The sequence below is a fragment of the Rattus rattus genome, chromosome 3 (genome assembly GCF_011064425.1).
Source record: "Rattus rattus isolate New Zealand chromosome 3, Rrattus_CSIRO_v1, whole genome shotgun sequence".
In the NCBI taxonomy this organism is placed as follows: Eukaryota; Metazoa; Chordata; class Mammalia; order Rodentia; family Muridae; genus Rattus; species Rattus rattus.
Window position 1 is genome coordinate 147,935,974 of NC_046156.1, and position 20,066 is coordinate 147,956,039.

Genomic DNA, 20,066 nt, shown 5'->3' on the forward strand with positions numbered 1-20,066 from the left:
AAAATATGTTGGTATGAAGTAAAATTGATTTCTTGTTGAAAATCAAACATTAATATTAAGATGAGCATGACACAAACCCACACTAACTATTTTTTTTCATTCCTTAGTGGTTATGTATTTGACTACGATTACTATAGAGATGATTTCTACAACCGGTATGTGAATTTTTCAACCTTGTTTTCTGGAATCTGTATTATTTTCTCTTTTATGCATTTCATTTATTAAAGCTTTAGTTAATTTAAAGGCTTGCAATAATATGCTATGACTACAAATTTAAAATCCGAGTTTCTACAACTGTCACATAGATATATTTTGTTAGTTTTGTTATATATAGTCACATGAAGTAGATCTTGGATTTGCAATTGAAAAGTAGAGTTAACAAAGCCTAAGCTTTTCTTGATAATATTAAAATAACATTTTAATTATTTAGTTGTTTTCAAGGCCAATTGTTGACTCAGAATTTTCAAAACTGAGAGTTCTTATGACTCCAAAAGAAAGAAATAAAAAAGAAAGGAAGGAAGGAAGGGAGGGAGGGAAGGAAGGATGGAAGGATGGAAGGAAGGAAGGCCACAATACCTAAAATTTGTTTCTTCGTGATACATAGAATTGATTAGAAACAACAGCTTAGCAGAACTGTACAATTCGTTCTGAGTCTCTGCACTAAAAGTCGAGGGACGAATGATAATTATTGATCATGCTTTGCTTCAAAACAACATTATTGAGAATTTGTTTAATGTCTTTATATGCAATTTATCAAAACTGAAACACAAAGTACCGACTTGTGTCCTTTCAAGAGGTGACATGGGATCTGGAGCAAGCATCTGTCTTGTGCTCTGCAAGTTTCCATGGTCCTTTATAAGTATTTATCAGCCTTAGGGCCTTGTAGTTATATACTGTCTCTCTTCAAGTTCTTTCAATATGTAGTCCTGGGATAGCATCACTTTCTCTCCAGAGCTTTATTCCTTTCCTCACTTCAGATACATTTTCCTTATAGATAGCAGTAATAACTGTTTCATTCATTTTACTGGGTCCAGCTCTAGATTCTTTCAACGGGCATGCTAACACAACTTTACACAGCTGTCTCTTTAATATGCTCATTGCCCTTTTGTTCAAATTTACTTTCAATGTTATGATTCTAAAGATATTGCTGTCAACAACTCTTTTTTAATTATTTGTCTTTGTTAAATGCTACTTGTGTTAAATGTTAAATGCCACAAACAAAGGACACATTGCAGTGACCTGATTGAGACCTCTGTGTAAAGAGTCTAGTTAGCAGTTACTGTCTTCTTCAGGCTGTGAGAGATGTGATGGGATTACCTACTCATTTTGATAATATAATCTGTGCTTTGGGGTGTTAATGTCAGCTTACAGGTATTGCTATCAGAAATATAATTTGTATTTTTAGGAAACTGTTTTACCCACATTGTTTAAGTAGTTAACTCACAAGAACTGAAATCAGCTATAGGTGACAATTGGTATTAAACAAATGCATGGATACATAAATAAGGTAAATATTTTCTACAAACTTTAATTATAGGTAGTGTTAAAACAAGGGAGTGCAAGGAATTACATAAAAATACAGAGAAAGATTTTCAACAGGTCATAATGGACAAAGGGTCCCAGTAATCCTTTGACAGTTTCCTACTCACTTCTGAATAATATTTCAGTTCTACAAGAAAGCCATTGGGTCCTTTTTGTGTGCTGCTTCATCTCTTCAGACATTTGACTACCTCCTTCCCTTAACTTCATGCCTTAGAGCGCAGTGCGAATACTATACCCAGGTTGAATTGAGTTTGCTGCACCCTCTCAGGCCCAGCAGGCTCCCTCCCATACTTAATTATATTGATACAGTTCCCTCTGCAATGTGAGGTCCAATCATACTTGCCTCACTTTGCTGCAGAGAACTACAATGATGTTAACATTTCATTGGCTAATAATAGATACTTACGTTGTGCAGTTAGTTAATAGTTAACCTCATTTAAGACATAGGAAACTTTTGTTCATTACAGTCAGAGGTATACTGATAGCTTGATTGTGCATTCTAATCCAACAACAGACTGCATGGCTATGCACAGGGAAGGAATAGCTCCTACTTGAATGTGGGGTTAATGTACCCCAAAGCCTGTATAGAGAACCAGATAAAAGGACACACTTCACAGAGCTGGATAAAGCCTCCTGAAAATAAAAGGTAGTCTTAAAGAAAAGTCTCCCTCCAACTGTTTTATAATTTAAACAACACATTAGATTTTATTCAAAAGTTTAGTAGCTTATAATAATTGCTCTGAAAGCAATGCTAACATCTCGCAGCCTTAAAAATAATTTCATATCATACTAAGAAGAGATGACCTGCAGTTAGTCTTCACAATTTTTTGAAAACCTTAACTTCTGGTAGTTTCAAAATCATTTTCTACTGGAAACTTTTGAGGTTGCAAAACATTGTTTTAATTACTCCAGATAAATTTTCAATTAATATATTTTACCTAATAACATATCAAAGTGACATTGTGTTAGGCACTTATTGTAGAATTAACAAATTTTCATTTAAATAAATTTTGTTCTATAAGGTAGGAAACACAAGTTTTGATACTAAATCTTACTTTCGGAAATCAAATATGCAATTGTCTCAATTTAAAAGATAAGACAGGATACAGGGCTTCATATGCTGGCTTAGTAGGTAAATGTGGCTTCTCTGCAAACTGGGCAGTATCTGTTTAATCACCAGGATCCACAGAAAGGAAGGAGAGAACTGACTAAACAAGCTGTCCTCTGATATGGGTGCATTCACAAACACACAGACACAAACTGAAAATGTAACTAGTTTGCTTAACTAGTTAATGAAGGATATATTCTGTTTGTTTACAAAAATACTTATTTAAACCAAAAGCTGAAAAATAGACCTAATGAATTAATAAAGGATATATTCTGTTTTGTTTATAAAAATAGGTATTTAAACCAAAAGCTGAAAAATAGACCTTACATTGGAAAGACCAAGGATCTTAAACAGGCAAAGTATTATAGAGTCTAAAGCTCTCTGAGGACCCTCTGCTATACAAAAAAAGGCTAATTACAGCCAATTTTCAATGTTCCTTATTTGTCTTACATGCAATCTGTTTGACTTCCATGTGTGCAATAGATCATTATGATTATGTTACTAACAGATTATCTGAACAGTGTGTGCTCTCATTAGTTTCTCTTTCTTTTTTTAAAACACTTGGCTAAGGAAGACGTAAGCATCTGAAACAAGAGGCTTAGTTCCCTATAAATATAGACTCCTACAAAGGGAAATTAACCAAGAAAGACTGGACAAGATAAATGGACCTGGATGCATGACAGCAGTTAAACACAGTTATTCTGCCTAAGATACACTCAGCTTGTTTTTATGTGGAGCTTTTTAAAAATACCTTGTACAATACTGCAAACTGGGCTATGTTGTTTAATACTGCAAAACATGCTGTTTGCTGCATGATTATTTTTTAACTCATAGAGTTATGTAATAACTAGAAATAGTCCTGGTTATGTTTGTAGTACTGATTCAATGCCAAATATTAGTGTTAATTAACAATATTAACAATGATGGTGTGTATTATACTGATTTTTATGCAGCAATGTCTACATTTCTGTATCATAAGATAGTCACTCAACATGTCTTTCATAATAGACCATTGTCATGCCTTTGAGTGGCATTTCGGTTATAGCTCACACTCCTGCAGAGAGATAGTGAACATTGTGTTTATTTCCTAAGTCCATGATGCTTTGTTTAAGGGGGGAACAAAACAAGAAATGATACCAGTTAGGTTTAGCAGAGATAATTGCATTAAAAATATCTTGCTAAACCACTGAACTGAGAACGGGACTCCCTTTGAAGGAATCAGAGAAAGGACTGGAAGAGCTTGAAGGGGCTTGAGACCCCATATGAACAACAACGCCAACAAACCACAGCTTCCAGGGACTAAGCCACTACCCAAAGACTATACATGGACTGACCCTGAGTTCCAACCTCATAGGTAGCAATGAATAGCCTAGTAAGAGCACCAGTGGAAGGGGAAGCCCTTGGTCCTGCCAAGACTGAACCCCCAGTGAACGTGATTGCTGGGGGGAGGGCGGTAATGGGGGGAGGATGGGAAGGGGAACACCCATATAGAAGGAGAGGAGGAGGAATTAGGGGGATGTTGGCCCGGAAACCGGGAAAGGGAATAACATTCGAAATGTAAATAAGAAATACTCAAGTTAATAAAGAAAAAAAAATACCTTGCTAAGTAAGAATTGATAATTTGAAAGGACAAACCAAAAGCATGATGTAATTAGTGACTGCAAGAAATAGGGGACTTGCTGATATTAAAATTCATTGTAGAAACTGGGACTTGCTGAGTTGAAATTATGAGTAGAGCTTCAGGTAGTGCCCTGTTCCTCTATGGAACTTGAACTCAGACCTCTGAGGAGGGGGCACACTGGTATGGATATCTTGGAGAGAGTGCGAAGAAGCAAGTTATGCATGTCCTTCCATCTAGATTCTGCTATTGGGATAAATTGTGATTGCCAGGGTAAAATAACAAAGCTGTAGTAATCATAATAATGAGCAGCCTAATATGTCCATTTACATCTTCTGTTCTCATTCTAAAGTACTGACTAAACCGGATATCTGGACTGTGCAGACACATGGTCTTGGGCATCCCAACCCTACCTGTACCTGAAGGAAGGTCTCCAGAAGCAATAGCTTCATAAGTAACACTGTGATGTTCATATTCCCATCCTATTGCTGCATGTTTAGGGATCTGAATGTAATTCACTGATTCATTTCCTTATGCTGTTTTGTCTTTTAATTATCCTGAGTATTACATTATAGAAGCAATGTCCAGTAATTATGTTTTAGCGTTCAGTGGGATTTTCTTTCCAAAAAGTGGTATAACTGAAGGTAGGCAACTGCATATTAGGAAAGCCAATGACAGACATCAATACACTTCCCAATAAAGCAAAAAGAGATTTGCTTCAAGTATACTTAGTACTCCCAGATACTGTCTTCGATTTCCAAGCAATCGGCAGTTTAATCCAACACAACTTTAGTGCCACCGGAAAAAGCACCAAGTACTTTATAAATGCCAGTGAAGAATAAAGTTCAGTTAGAGAATAAGAAATGTCATGGATGTTTCATGATACAGGATCATCCATACTATTATAGTGGCTCAAAATGGGCAATGTTCAATGTTGGAACATTCTGACCTTGTATTAATGAACTAAAGAAAAGTTACTACAGTTTTAGCATGAAAATAGTCATGGTTAAGTAATTTCTGATCATTAATCATAGAATACTACACATATTCATTATACTAGAACATGTGTTAATAAGAAATAATGTCTGTCTCAGGTACAAATTTAAATTATCAATTGCTAGAATGGTCAAATGATGGGCCCAAGCCGGCAGCCTAGTCATCTGCTGAGATGACTTTCCAAACCTCTCTCTGTCTTTCTCTGTCTCTGTCTCTGTCTCTCTCTGTCTCTCTGTCTCTCTCTATCTCTCTCTGTTTTTGTGTGTCTCCGTGTGTGTGTGTGTGTGTGTGTGTGTGTGTGTGTTCTGTTAGCTCTAGACAGATTTTCTTGCTATTCTAAAATCTCTGTGGTTGAGACAGCTCTCTCTGCTAGTGAAAATTGTAAAAGTTACCTGGATAGCTCATGGGTTTCAGAACAAAGTCAGAAAAGGTGCTATAAAATAACTATTGGATCTTCCAACTAAGTCAGAAATTCTGTTAGGAAAAAAAAACTGAAGAACATTTTTTGCTCTCCAGAGATCACCAGACAGCTCAGGTCTTTCTAGAGAAAATTCTAAAGAACTATTATCGCTTTCTGCTAGCTCATCTCATGCAGACCAAAAGCCCAGTTTTTTATTTACATAACAATTCAGCTATGTATTCCAGATTCCCTTTGGATTATCCTATGAATCAGCATTTTATAATCCCAGCCCCTTAATTCTTAAAAGACTATAAGCATATTTTTTTAACACTGCAAAAGAATTCAAAGATCTACTTTTGTTAACCACAGAGGATAAACTAGGTGGGTGGGACCTACCCTGAAATTATAATTTCCACAACTCTTGAGTCTAAACTTAAAGTGTACTAAGTTGAACCTGAAGTGAGAAATCTATCTCCCTTTGTAAGCCTAAACAAAACGCTAGGTGGGATCTCCTGGGATTATCACTCCCTAAATCTCTTTAATTCCTTCCTAGTAATTTTCTAAAATATTGGCTCACAGTACAGCTGTTTTGTCTCTTTAGATTCACAAAGACCCTCATATAACTCATACTGCATCCATATATTTGCAGAGTTGAGAAATTATATATATATATATATTTTATTATTATTATTATTAACTTGAGTATTTCTTATATACATTTCGAGTGTTATTCCCTTTCCCGGTTTCCGGGCAAACATCCCCCTTCCCCCTTCCCTTCCTTATGGGTGTTCCTCCCAACCCTCCCCCATTGCCGCCCTCCCCACAGTCTAGTTCACTGGGGGTTCAGTCTTAGCAGGACCCAGGGCTTCATTTTTGAACTCATGTATGTAGAACTCTTTCTCCTAGCCTTAAGGGCTGTTCTGAAGAACTCCGTGTTCATCATTTTCTTGACACATAGCCAGCTCCTGGATGCTTCCTATTTCTAACCATCATGGCGTACACTTCTTGAAAGGAAGGTTCCTCCACTGCTAGCACTTGTTCCAGAATATATGTACATTATTACACACGCAAACCTTACGCCCAGCCCAGAGTAGCCATCGACACTTGCAGAGGCTCACTCCAGGGTCCTGTTCCAAGGGCAGGAACCGTTTCACTCTGTCCTTACCAAGGCCATATGAGGCTTAGGGATTTCTGTATGTAGATCTTCTTATTAATGATGTGAGCATTTTAACTTGTTTATATGGACTCTAGTTTGCCAATCATGCTAACAGGAGAGTTTAGGGACAAAACAGAATATGTCAAAGATAGTCAATCTTTTGGTTGTTTATTATTCATGTATTGCCAAACCATCTTGAGGAAATGATGAGCACCTTCCACTCCATATTAAAAATTTTATTACCAGTAACTGCATAGCAACAGTAAGTTTGATTCGGAAAGAGAGAAAATAAACATTTTCAAGGGGACATTTATCACCTAAATGGATATTTATCAAAAAGTTCTTGAAATTATTGAGTGTTTATTACTTGGTTAAATGTAATCTATATACATATTACACCTTCAATCCTCAATCTTTTGTTTGACTTGGACATCTTCCTAGTTATTAGCAAAAGTGAACAGCAAGGGAAAAGATAAGAAAAGAAAAGAAACGAAAAGAAAAGAAAAGAAAAGAAAAGAAAAAAAACATAAAAGAAAAAGGAAAGTCAGCAACATGGCATTGATTTAGTAGAACTTCTACTAGAAAATAAATATATTATGCCAATTAAACATGAAGTTGATCACTAAGGATGGTTAAAAACTCTTCATATACAGACAGACATCTTCTTTGAGCATGCTTATATATGTATTATAGTTTTGGTTATTTGAAAAGTGCATAGATGAGTAAAAGGAGAGCTTAGAATATTACAATGTTTGTTTCATTGTATAAAACTGAGAGTTATAGGGCTTTGCTCATGTATTTCCCACAGACACCATTATAGCTAAATTCCAGCAATAAAATACTCTCATAGTAATAAAAATTACATTTGCTTTCTATGCCTACATTAATATGACACTAAATTGCTTTTATCCATAGCAAACCTGCTTTGAGGATGAGAGATGAAAAATAATATTTTTCTTCTAAGAGATAAGCTATGACCACATCATCAAATAAATGTGTAAAAATTAGACTAACCAGCTTTTACGTTTTGCTAAGAAATAATATCACGAATCTCTAGTTTTATTTAAAGAAAACAAAAGTCAAATAGAAAACATCTGATTGAAAATTTTAAATGTTTCTGGAATAAAAATCTTGCAAAATTCTTGTAAGGTCACTTACACTAACTCTAACTATATTTATTTGATTGACAAATAGACGGAAGATTTGTTGAGTATTCATTTTAAAATTGACTTTGGGAAAGAGAAGATTATGTGCTTGGCTTCATAATAACCATTATTTACTCAACAAATATTAGAATGATTTGTTTTTTCTGAATATGTACTATTAGGGAAAACTAAAGAAACCTAAAGAAAAATAATAAAAATGTAATTGTAAGTATGAATGAAATAATATAATGATGATAAAAGTCATTTAAAGACTCTAACCAACCTTTGAAAATCTGGTTCTAGTTCATTGTATGTGACTGTAATTTCCACAGACAGCATATAATATTAAACGATCTGTCTTTACTCCCCATGCTATTTATAAAGATAAATTAATTAATTTTCTGTAGAGTGAATTCTGCTGAAAAAAATAAAAACAAAAACGCTGTGTCCTTCTTTCTCACCCCTCACATTTCCCTTTGCATATAGAAACTCTAGCCCATCTCTCAAGCCCAGAGAAACTGCTTTCCTGGACTTTCCTACCTGACATGGTACATTTTAAGCATGAAAGTCATGACCAGCTTCCTTCCCTATATTTCTAATGAATGTAGAGGTGCTCAATGATATTTAAGAGTGCTTCCCTGCTATTAAATATTAGAATTTTATTCAAATTTGAAGTGCCTATACCTTCTTTTCATCTTGTTCTGTACTTTATATATGATATTCAAACTCTTAAACTCCAGTGCTTCCCACAGTCACATCAGAGTGGCAGAAAATCCCACATCATTTTTAAACCCACTTGCCATTGAGAGATGAGAGCAGAGAAACCCAACACAAGACAAACGTTCCGGATCACTGCTTGGAGAGTATGACAACATGGGTTTCAGTGACCTAGAAAGCACTGTTAAAGGTTAAAGGACACTGTAATTGCAGTAACAATGAATATGGCAGATCGTTGGCTCAGCACACCCATCACAGAGTTTTTACATCTCTATGTATCTCACTGTGTTCTGGGGATTTTCTTTATGCAATTAGGTTTGCTTATTTAATGAACCTCTTTAATGCCCGTGAAAAGCTACAGAAACATTTTACCTCAAATGGTAATTTCTGACCTGAAGGTGAGCCAAATGCCATATTTTACTCCCCTTGATAGTCTTGGGTCTTGTATTTTAGTCCACTGACTTGGGGACCTTTGTAATTTCATCTTGTAAATAACTAATGTACATTCTGTTTTATGATTGAAATGAGGGCAGATTTTCTTGACCCTTCTCATTTCCAGTTCTCTGTTGGTATGTACTGTCTTCATAACCCTCTGTGCCTCATACAGCTGTGGACTTTGAAGGAAACCCTAGCATCCTGACATCCCCTGCTCTCTGCCATCAGGTCCTCAGCTCTGTTGGACTTTGCCAATTCATACATGCCCTCTTGACCTCTGCTATATTTAACTTCTTTTCTTTTGTACACAGGTAGAAGATGATCTTTGTTATCAAAGCGTTCTCTTTTAAATTTTATTGTCCATATATCTTATCACATAGTAATTGTGATTTTTTAAGCAAACTATTGAAAACAATTTTATATTTATATTATATTCCATATTTTATTTTCCCAAAAAAGATTATCACATTTTCAGAAATGTATGTACACAAGATAAACTTTTATGAAATAACTTCTTGTAGAAAATTTTTAATTATGCTTTTCAGTTCTAGTTTCTGTTCTCTAGATTTCATATTGTTTTATTCTCTGAATTTCATATTGATTTATTTATTGACTGTTTTAAAATGAATTACAAAACTAAAATTCATATAATTGTGTCAAAATAAAATATATAGCAATCATAAATGGAAATCAATAATGCCTTTTCTTTTGTAATGGGTGATGTAATTGTATATCATATTTGTTAGCAAATAGATTAAATGTATCCTAGCATTTTCTCCCTAAGCTGTTATGCTTCTCGAATATGCTATCACATAGAACATTGGTGCGTATGAATATACAGAATGAATAATATGACTCATTTGAGTCTCTGGATGGCATATTTACTTATGTGAGCTAAAACCCATATGCCTTTATTGCTTTAGTGTTTGATGAAAATACATTGCTGTGATGAATATCAGTTTTTCTTTTACTCAGAGTAGGAAATTCATTTTCTTTTCATGTAGAAAACATTTTACCAGCTAACTCTACAAATGACTTTATTTTTATTTGTATACTTGAAAATAGAATAACAAAGTGTTCTGTTTACCGATTCCCTCTAATACTTCAGTCAACCCATTTCTACCTTCAGGCTAGCTCAGTTTCATTTAAACCTAAACTCAGGCAGAGAGGGCCCTGATTTCTGCAAACAACCTAAGAACCATTCTGATATGGTTCTTACATTGTCTTCTTGAGCTGGTTTTATCTCTACTTTTCCAGATAAACTGATAATTCAATTTGCTGATTTGTTTATGACTCTGTGTAATCATTCTACTCTTAGGTAATATGATAAATTTCTAATGTATAAGAGGAAGGTGCATGCTCAATATTAGAATAAGTTTGTTCAAATTAAAAAATACATCATAGGACAAAGATCAACTTTATATTGGGAATTTTATATTGCTATCAGGGCAAAACTCCTTATCTTACAAAAGTTCAGAGTCAGGTCAAATTCTAGCATCTTGGAAAAGCATCCTGTTGGTTTCTGAAACATAAATTGACTGATATACACTTTGTCTGAACAAGGGCAAACATAGTCATCACAAAATCTTGCCAGAGCAGTGTCTGAATGATCCATGTTTCCTAGAACATTTAGGTATCTTACCAACTCTCAACCATTTGTGTTTGTGAAGGCTGTTTGATTACCATGGCCGTGTACCTCCGCCTCCTCGAGCTGTCATCCCACTTAAACGTCCCAGAGTGGCTGTCACCACCACACGCAGGGGAAAAGGTGTCTTTTCCATGAAAGGGGGATCCAGATCTTCTGTTGGTGGGTCATCTTCATCAGGCTCTAAGTGTAAGTAACACCCCGTTTTATTTCCCTGTACATAAAGTAGGAATAACCATCATTGCATAAACTAGTGGAACAACATGAATGATTATCTATTCTTGATTTCCACCACATTGCATACAGTAGATAGAGAGTAAAAGTGGTAAACCAGGACTGATTTTGATAGAATTGTATCATTTTAAATTATTCTATGCCATAAGCCTTGTCAGACCTGGAAATAGAATGTGTTGCTTTTAATAAGGAAACACTTTCATTTGAAAAGAGTACATAGTCTTTCTTTCCAGAGAAACTTGTGAATAATATGTACTTCAGATGCTTTAGAATTAAGACAATCAAGATTAAAAATTGACAAATGATATGATAGATGTTTTAAAGACTAACTTACCAATTACCTATGTCATTATATGAGATCTGTATCTGAATATGTATTTCAAAAACAATTAAAACTCATAGATTGATGAGCATTTCTCTTCCAGTAGTGTGCATAACATCTTCCAGCATACAATGAAACTAGCCAGTAGCGAAGAGGCTTTCACATGAGTCAGTAATATGTAGAGATAACCAGCTTTCTAACTAAATGTGGATATTCGAAAACTTCATATGGACTGACTGAGAAAACCTCTATATTTTCATTAGAATATGGTTGCTAAAGAAAATAGTACCACATTTTCTGTCTTTCTAGAAAGTATATTTTAATACAGAAAAGGTAGGAGTTAAGTTGATATACTATTAGTATATGGTATGAGAAAGAATGTCATAGATGAAACTGGAAGAGTTGTGTTTCATATAATAGCCTGCAATTGTCTATTCCCAGGGATATTTTAGTAGAACCTGAAGAAGCTGAGGGACAAAAACATATGTATATCATATCAGGCAGAACAAGGAATGGTAGTCAAAAATGGGACCTGTCACATTGGAACAACAAAGAAGCTATTGGAGCTGGAAACAAGAGGGGGACCATGGCTGAAGACAAGAACACAAATTCAGCTCTAGGACATCTTCAAAGGGAGTTTCCTTATTCCATATCACAAAACTTTAAAGACATGGGCGACAAATATGAACAATTGTGTGGAGTTTTCTATGAAAATGCAGAGACAAGCAAACAAACAAAATTTATTCACCCCAGATCTAGTACCAATAAAAGACCAAAGAAGAAATTCTGTCCAAGTCTATCATAGTGAAGTAATGAGTTTATTGGGGATACAGGTATATGGATGCAGGGTTATTTACAACAGTACTGATGACTCATAAGAAACCACGTCACTAGAAAGCCCACACCTGAATAGGTGATGATTTTGGAAAGTCTCACATCTGGAGCTCCAGCATGATTTGCACCTCAGTTAGAAGAGTCACTCTCATTCTCTGCCTATCTATCCCTCCATGCATACATGTACATACACATATATTCATGAACATATATATGTAGAGAGGTAGGTAGATGATTGATAGATCCTGATAGATAGAGACAAATGACAGATAGATAGATCGATAGATAGATAGATAGATAGATAGATGATAGATAGATAGATAGATAGATAGATAGATAGATAGATAGATAGATAGATAGATAGGATAGAAATAGATTGTACAAGCATGGATGGTAGAGGGAGCAGGTATACATCTTGTACACTATAGAACCTTCCACAGACATGGGAGGCTGTGTTTGCTTCCTGAGTCTTAGGGGGTCTCTCTCCAGGAGAAAATATATCAGCTCAGAAAGAACAGCTACATGACAGCAATCACAGGGCAGGAAACTCATAAACAGAAGTCATGCACGGAAGTCAGGACTTTGATGGTCACACCAAGACATAGAAGATATTTATTACCATATCATAAGAAATATTAAAACTCACTATAAAGTTACTCTGTTCGTATGTGAAAGTGGCCTGTGAAATAGTTCAGGAAGAAGCAACAAATACTTTCTAGAAACTTTACTTTGGTGTTCTGAGTTCACAGACATCTTGCAATCTCGATTCTCTGTGCATTTACTTCAAATCTATTCTGCCAATGGGTAGTATAAATTTTGTTTTGAGTCAGAATAAGAGAGAATTGATGTCTAGTAAATATCTAAACATTCTAATATGTCATTAGATTGTCATTAAGAGTTAAGGAAAATATTGAATTTGGCTTTTGTGGAAACATGAGGCTCAAACTGAATTCTGGGTTTCTATCCTGTTTTACATTCCTTTAAAAAAAGAGATGTATCAAAATCATATACATTTTGTCCAGAGCTCAATGGCAAAATGGTGTACCAACAGAAAGGCCACTGGCTTTGGAATATGCGGTTCACCACTGAGTCTCATCCACAACTCTGCAGAGCACTAATCAGTCATTATCTCAAACCCTATAGTTTCACAGTATGTGCAGATAAACATGCCCTTTCCATATTCCCTTGGAAGATAACGCCTCCTGATATTTAGGCACCAATTTAGGAATATGCTTGGCTTACAGCTTGGCCATGTGTCACAGTTGCCATCTTATAAAATTCAACCACCGAGTTGTCAAGTCTTACCAGCAGGAGCCTGAGAAGAGCAAAAGCTTCTAAAGGTTGTTTTATGCCAATCTCTTGATATTAAAATCATTCAGTTAGTTCTGTTCTCCTTTTTTAATGTTTAAATGATATTTATTTATTTGTTTACTTTTTAAATTTTACAGCTGTATTGAAAGAATGGAGAATAAGAACCTACAAACCTCCTTTCAAATTTCTTATTAAGAATATTCTTTTAGTTCTGGAACAGGGATTCTCATGTAGGCAGATGTTTTCTCCTCTGCTCATGTTTGGCATAACGTAGATGGCAGATGGAAACATACAAGTCCTCTCTAAAGTTGTTTTTTGGCAGCAGATGTCTATACCCAATCCTGACAATTCGAAAGTATGTAAAGTTTTTCACATGTATCATACGTACACCTAATTTTTTTAATGTTTCTGTACATTTAGAGGAAAACAATATATAATTCTATTTTAGTATCTATAATAGCTGTTACCTCAGGTGCTGTGCATATAAGTTTATTCATTATTCTTGAATATCTTGTGAATATTCACACTGCTTCAATTCTACAGGTGTGGAAAGGCAGAAACATTGGAAAACATGTTGAAAGTCATGGAGTTGTCAGTAGCAGAGGCTGTAGCCATATTCTAGGAGTCTGACTATGACATAAGTGTCTGAGTTTGTGTATTTCAACTTCTCAGAACTGGACTCCTATAAATATTATAATGTATAGTATTGTACTTGCTATTTTAATCTTGACTTTTACTTTGTGATACTTTGTTTTGAGCTTTCCACCTTGTTCTTTGGGTTGCATTTTCATCTTTTCTGTTTCGCTTCCTACATCAATCTCCTAAAGTTCTAACAATCAGAAGCTGGGTAGACTAGAGGAACATGGATATAAAGGCCATATACCCGGGATGTCTGAGACTGAGATACAGAACGTAGTGTACTTTCCTATACCTTTATACTCTCTTCTCTGCTTCAAAGTCCATTAGTCTAACCAGATTAGCTCATTTTAATGACCTCCTCTTGATGTTTTCTGCAAATGTCAACTTCCAAATAAAGTTATCTTCAAAGAATGGGGAATTAGCACTCAATGCCCTTCCGGAAAATGTATTTTAAGCCATAACACTTAACTACTGTATTTTTTGTGTTTTCTTAAGACAACATACAACTGAGTTTGGTCTAAGGGAGTAATTAAAAGTCGATTACTGTAGTTAACCTTAACACTTTCGCATGTAGTCAGGTAAGTTGTCAGCTACCTTCATCATTCTTATGTTGGGTATATTTGTCATTCCTCCTGTTTAAGTGTTATGTGTGTTATGTATGACTCTGTGTGTGTGACAGAGTTCCATGCTAGGTACATGCCTGTATAACTCTTCATCTTATTTTCCTTTATTTTTAATATTTCTTTTAAAATTTCCATAGAAATATTTCGATTATATTTTCCCCTTCCCTCAATTTTGTCAAGGTCCAACCACCTTTCAGTGTACCCAAGAAAGAAAACTTTTCTGGCCTAAATATTTGTAGATAAGTAGTTATTCACTGGAGCCTGGCTGACCTACCAGGGGATACACTCTTAGAGCTCTTAGAACTGCCCCTGTCTCTCTCTCTGTATATCTCTCTGTGTATGTCTCCTTCTGTGTCTCTGTCTGTGTGTCTGTCTCTCTCTTCCTCGGGGGTGAGATTTCATTCCACATATCTTCTCTGTTCTAGGATTTAGTCTCTGGTTTGGATTTTCACAGGTTTCTAGCATACATATCTGAGTTCATATGTGTGGTTGAGACACTATTTCAATATCCTCTGAGTCTGAAACTCTTTCTTCATGATACCTGGACCTTAGAAGTTATATATGTACCATGTAGAGCTGAGAACTGTGAAACCTTTTTGTCTTCCCCTTGCCCAGTTGTATGTCTCTGGTAAATCACCACCCCTAAAATTTATATTTTTCACTGGTGAGGATTGAGAAAGACAAGAATCTATAATTATAATGATAAATAATTAGATGGTAGATTAATATTTTGTCCATTTACAAAATCATAGTGTTAGTTTCTCTCCTAGAGTCTGTGGTCTATCTAAATGTAGGCTCTTCAACTAATAACGGTACTAGATTTAAGTTTCATCTTTTGGAATAGCACTTAAATCCAATCAGAAAATGGTGCTTACCCCCATGATCTTGTATATATTGTACCAGTGGACATGTCTTTCCATGTCTGTAAATATTATAGCTCACAAGGTTCACAGATAGATAGCTTTTTTTCTCCAATGGAGAGCATAATGTCTTCCACCACTAAGAAAAGTAGCTACTAGAGATGAAGCTTCCAGATTAGTGCCTGCTTGATTTCTATCTGTCCTGTATCTCACCACCAAGTTTTAGAGTGAAACCAAGAATATTACCAATATCCTGCAAGGTTTCAGGAACTGTGAAACCTCACTAGCCAATATTACTGAAAGAATGAGTAGACCATTTTTGGTATTGAGCTTATTTGTTTATTTATTTATTTATTTATTTATTTATTTATTCATTCATTCATTCATTCATTCATTCATTCATTGGTCTCTGATGTCTAATGAACTTACCTATGTGAGTATTCAAAATGAAATGTATGCATCTGTTGATTCAAAACTTATATCAACAAATGAAAGAAAACATACAATATTTGTTTTTTGGTATTGTTTATATTATTCAGTGTGTCTATTTCCATCTCTATCCATTTTCTTGTATGATTAAGCCTGTTTTCTAGGAATAGTCAAGTTTTATAAATCTACATCACTAATTAAAATTCTGAGTAAAGTTATAAATTATGGTTATAATATTGATATAACCTGAGCAAATATTTATTGAGCTGTTTATATTTTATCATTTTATGAATAGACATTTTTATTTAATGTGTTGGGAAGAAGAGGAAATTAGTAAAATGACTCAGATAGCATTATTTCTTATTTTAAATTTTTTAGTATGTCTGAATTCTGCTGAGAAAGTCATATAAAGTAAAACTATTATTGTGATAATTTCCCAAAAGGAAACATTGAAGATTGACAACCATTTAAACAGTTTTTTAAAAAAATTTAGTGTTTGTTTCTTTTTACTGTGATTATTATTTTATGCATTTGTTTATTTATCTATTTATCTATTTATGTTTATGGTGTGAAAAGTCCTCTTTTGAACTGTTTATCAGGGTTGTCCAAGAGATTGCTCTTGGTTGCCCTCCAGATATTTAAAAGGTAAAGTCCCTATTGCTAAAAACACTATATACTCCATTCAGTAGCCTAGAGTCCTGTGAGTACCTCTTCCCACAGGACTAGGATTCAGGGTACCAGCTGACACCATGAAAATTTCCAAAAGAAGGAAGTGAACAACAATCTTACCAAGCTATGATATCTGTGAACCACGAAGGTACTTTTGTGCTCTCTAATTTTACTTAATACCTACTCACTAAGAGGGAAATCATGCCTACAAGGTACTGAAACCTAGCCTAATCCCTGAAACTAGTAAAGTCATCAGTCAGTCATGGAGGAGAACCTGTTAGCATTTTGTCTAAGCTCTGCCCCATAGTTACCAGACAAAAGCCAGGTGTGCCTTACTCATTATAAAAAGGGCTGCTTGCCCCCCTCTTCTCTGTCTTGCTCTTGCCTTCTTGCTCCTACTCTGTCCTCTTGTCTCTTGCCCCTTTTCTCCCCATTCCTCTCCCCCCTCTCTCTCCAAATGTTCATGGCCTGTCTCTACTCATCTATTTCCTCCTTCCCTCCTTTCCCCCCTTCCCTCCACCCTCTCTGTCTTTCTCTGTCTCTACTCTCTACTGCCTTCTCAACTCTACTACCCAGGCCCTACATAAACTGTTCTAATTATACCTGTTGGTATTCTAAGCTCTGCCCCTACAGCTACCAGGCAACAGCCAGGTATGCTCCGCCCCATAGTTGCCTGGCAACAGCCATCTGTGCCCACACTATATAAGGGGCTGCTTGTCCCCTCCTTATTTTCTCTTTGCTCCCATGCCTTCTTTGTCCCTGTCCCTTCTCTCCCCATTCCCTTCCCTCCGTGTGCTCATGGCCAGCCTTTTTTTTCCCCTCTTCCAGCCATATCATTGTGTGGCTGGTCCCCAAGAGGGAAGAGATGCCTCAGTGTGGGCCCACAAAGGCACCCTCTTACTCCATGCCTTACCACACATCCACCAAAACATATTCCTTCTCTCTTTATCTTTTTATAAACATAACAGGACCTACAAAGACTACTTTACTAAACCATCAGAATCCCTAAATGTAATGTGGTCCTCAGCTATTTTAAGGAAATTTCTCTTTGCAAAAACTGAGATCATTATACAGTGTTGCAAGTCTTAGTACCAAATCCTAGTGCATTTACAATATAGCAACAGGGACTACAGTGGAAGAGGGGGGTGAAAGAGTGTAGGATCTGGAATATCAGGTAGTTTGTTGTGAGAGTGTGTCTCTTAGAACTAAACCCACAAAGTCTCAGCAAACATCACTGCCTAATCCTGAGCTGTATATGGAAACCATAGAAATGCTAATGTGGATGTGTGCAAACACAGAAAGTCTCAACCCCATACAAAAAAGGACAAGAAGCTAAGGAATTCTGAGAAAGGAAAAAATAGTCTTCCTCAGGGAAGAGTACATCAATTGGTGAGCCACTACTATACTTTCAGCCTTGGAAGCATACATACAAATGATAGTATACAGATATGAAGTTAGAGATATATATGTATATAACAACAATAAAGAGACCATGAATTATATGTATGTATTCCAATACACATATAAATACTTGATGATCCCATTCACTGTTGCTTGTATGTAGTAGGACTGACCATTTGGTATTGGATAACAAATTAGAGGGTTCATTCTTGAGGAAGCCTGGTTATATGTCTGTTTGTAGTTATTAACTACTGGTAGCTCTTCATCTAGGAGTGATAACTTCTGAGAGATATCCCCATCCATATTGGCATATCCACTGACCTTATTGTTTACAGTTTACTTACGCAACCATTTTGTTGAGATATTGTGGATGCAACTTTTCAGACATGACATACACAAGACTGTATTACAACAGATGTCCTAATCCAGTGGCTCTTACAATCTTTCTGCTTTCTTTTTTTCAATGTTATCTGAGCTTTATGTGTAGAGGTTTCATATTAATTGGGGGTGTACACCTCATAGCCAGTTGTTCAAAATCCATAATTTTGAACAATTATGGATTTCTGTAAGGACCTACATCTGCTGCAAAAAGAAGATTCTTTGATGAGAAGGGAGAGCTACACTTACATATTAGTATCAGGATAAGTATTTAGAATACATTTAAAAATAATAATGAATTTGGAAAGTGGCAGAAGAAGGTTCTTTCCCAAGTTCCATATCTTCACCATCAATTTGGTAGTTAGCTAGGCATTAATTGCTTCCCACTGAATGGGACTTATATCCAATTAGATGGTTTACCCAAGATATAAGTGCTATTATTGAACCTTTGTAGATTTAAATATAATTTAAGCTCAATAGTTAATAAGTCCTTTGCCCAATAGAATGACTACAGACAGTACACACAAATAGATAGGCACACAATATATAGTTTATGAAACATGTATATTTTATGTGTGTAATACATAAAATGCTATGTGTGAAATATATATATGTGTATAAATATATATATACATATATGTGTGTTTATCTTTGATGACTTTACAAAATGCATACATGTGTTAAATCACCTCATGTACACACAAATAGATATGCACACAATATATAGTTTATGAAATGTATATTTTATCTGTGTAATACATGAAATGCTGTGTGAAATATATATATATATTATATATATATACACATATGTGTGTTTATCTTCAATGACTTTACAAAATGCATACATGTGTTAAATCCTGCCATCCTATATCGGTAATATATATAATTTTTCTGTGAATTAGCTAAAACTTAAATTTAAAAAATTTAAAGAACTTAATGAAATTAGATTCCTATGTGTATTTTAGTTCCTTTTTAAACTGCTAAAACTAAAACTGTGACCAAGCCACCTAGCCATCTATCAAAGACATAGCATAAAGGTTTATGATTAAAGATAATCACCTTATAAATGAAATGACATGAGAACTTTCTTCTAGAGAAAAAGAACCAACCAGTCAATATATTCAATTAATTTAAATTATAATGTCTACTACGATAGAGAAATTATACTTAATAGCCTTCAGGGAACATCAATCATGAAATAAGGGAGAGATTATTATAAAAGCTACAAAGCATCTACAGGAAGTTAGAGTTATCCCAGTTAAATAAAAGAAGTTGTTATTGCCTGCTTTTCTTAATAGTCAGACTTTTCTGTGTTTGCTTTTTCTTGAAAAAGCATGTGATTATGATGGAAATAATCATCACCCAAAGATATTCTTAAAAACTAAACACTTCCATCTATCCAGTACCTATGGTCAAGTATGAACATATTCAGCCTTTGAGACTATCAAAACCTTGAAAACAGTTCTCCAAAGTACTTATAGAAAACTGATTAGAGTAATGTTAAATTAAGTTTATAAAATCACTGACTTTGGAAAAATAAATTCAGACACCATTCCTTCATGGAGACAATATAAAAGGAAATAGTGTCCAGGTACAGAATACGT

General features: G+C 35.1%; 1 protein-coding gene across 1 annotated transcript in view; it reads left to right on the forward strand.

Moving 5' to 3' along the window:
* The window catches only part of Ralyl (RALY RNA binding protein like), a 680,590-nt gene that overhangs the window by 636,587 nt on the left and 23,937 nt on the right, over positions 1 to 20,066 (forward strand). Inside the window, exons 5-6 of the mRNA XM_032898664.1 lie at positions 108 to 155; positions 10,788 to 10,951. Of these exons, the coding sequence (XP_032754555.1) occupies positions 108 to 155; positions 10,788 to 10,951 (212 nt within the window). The remainder of the gene's footprint in view (positions 1 to 107; positions 156 to 10,787; positions 10,952 to 20,066) is intronic.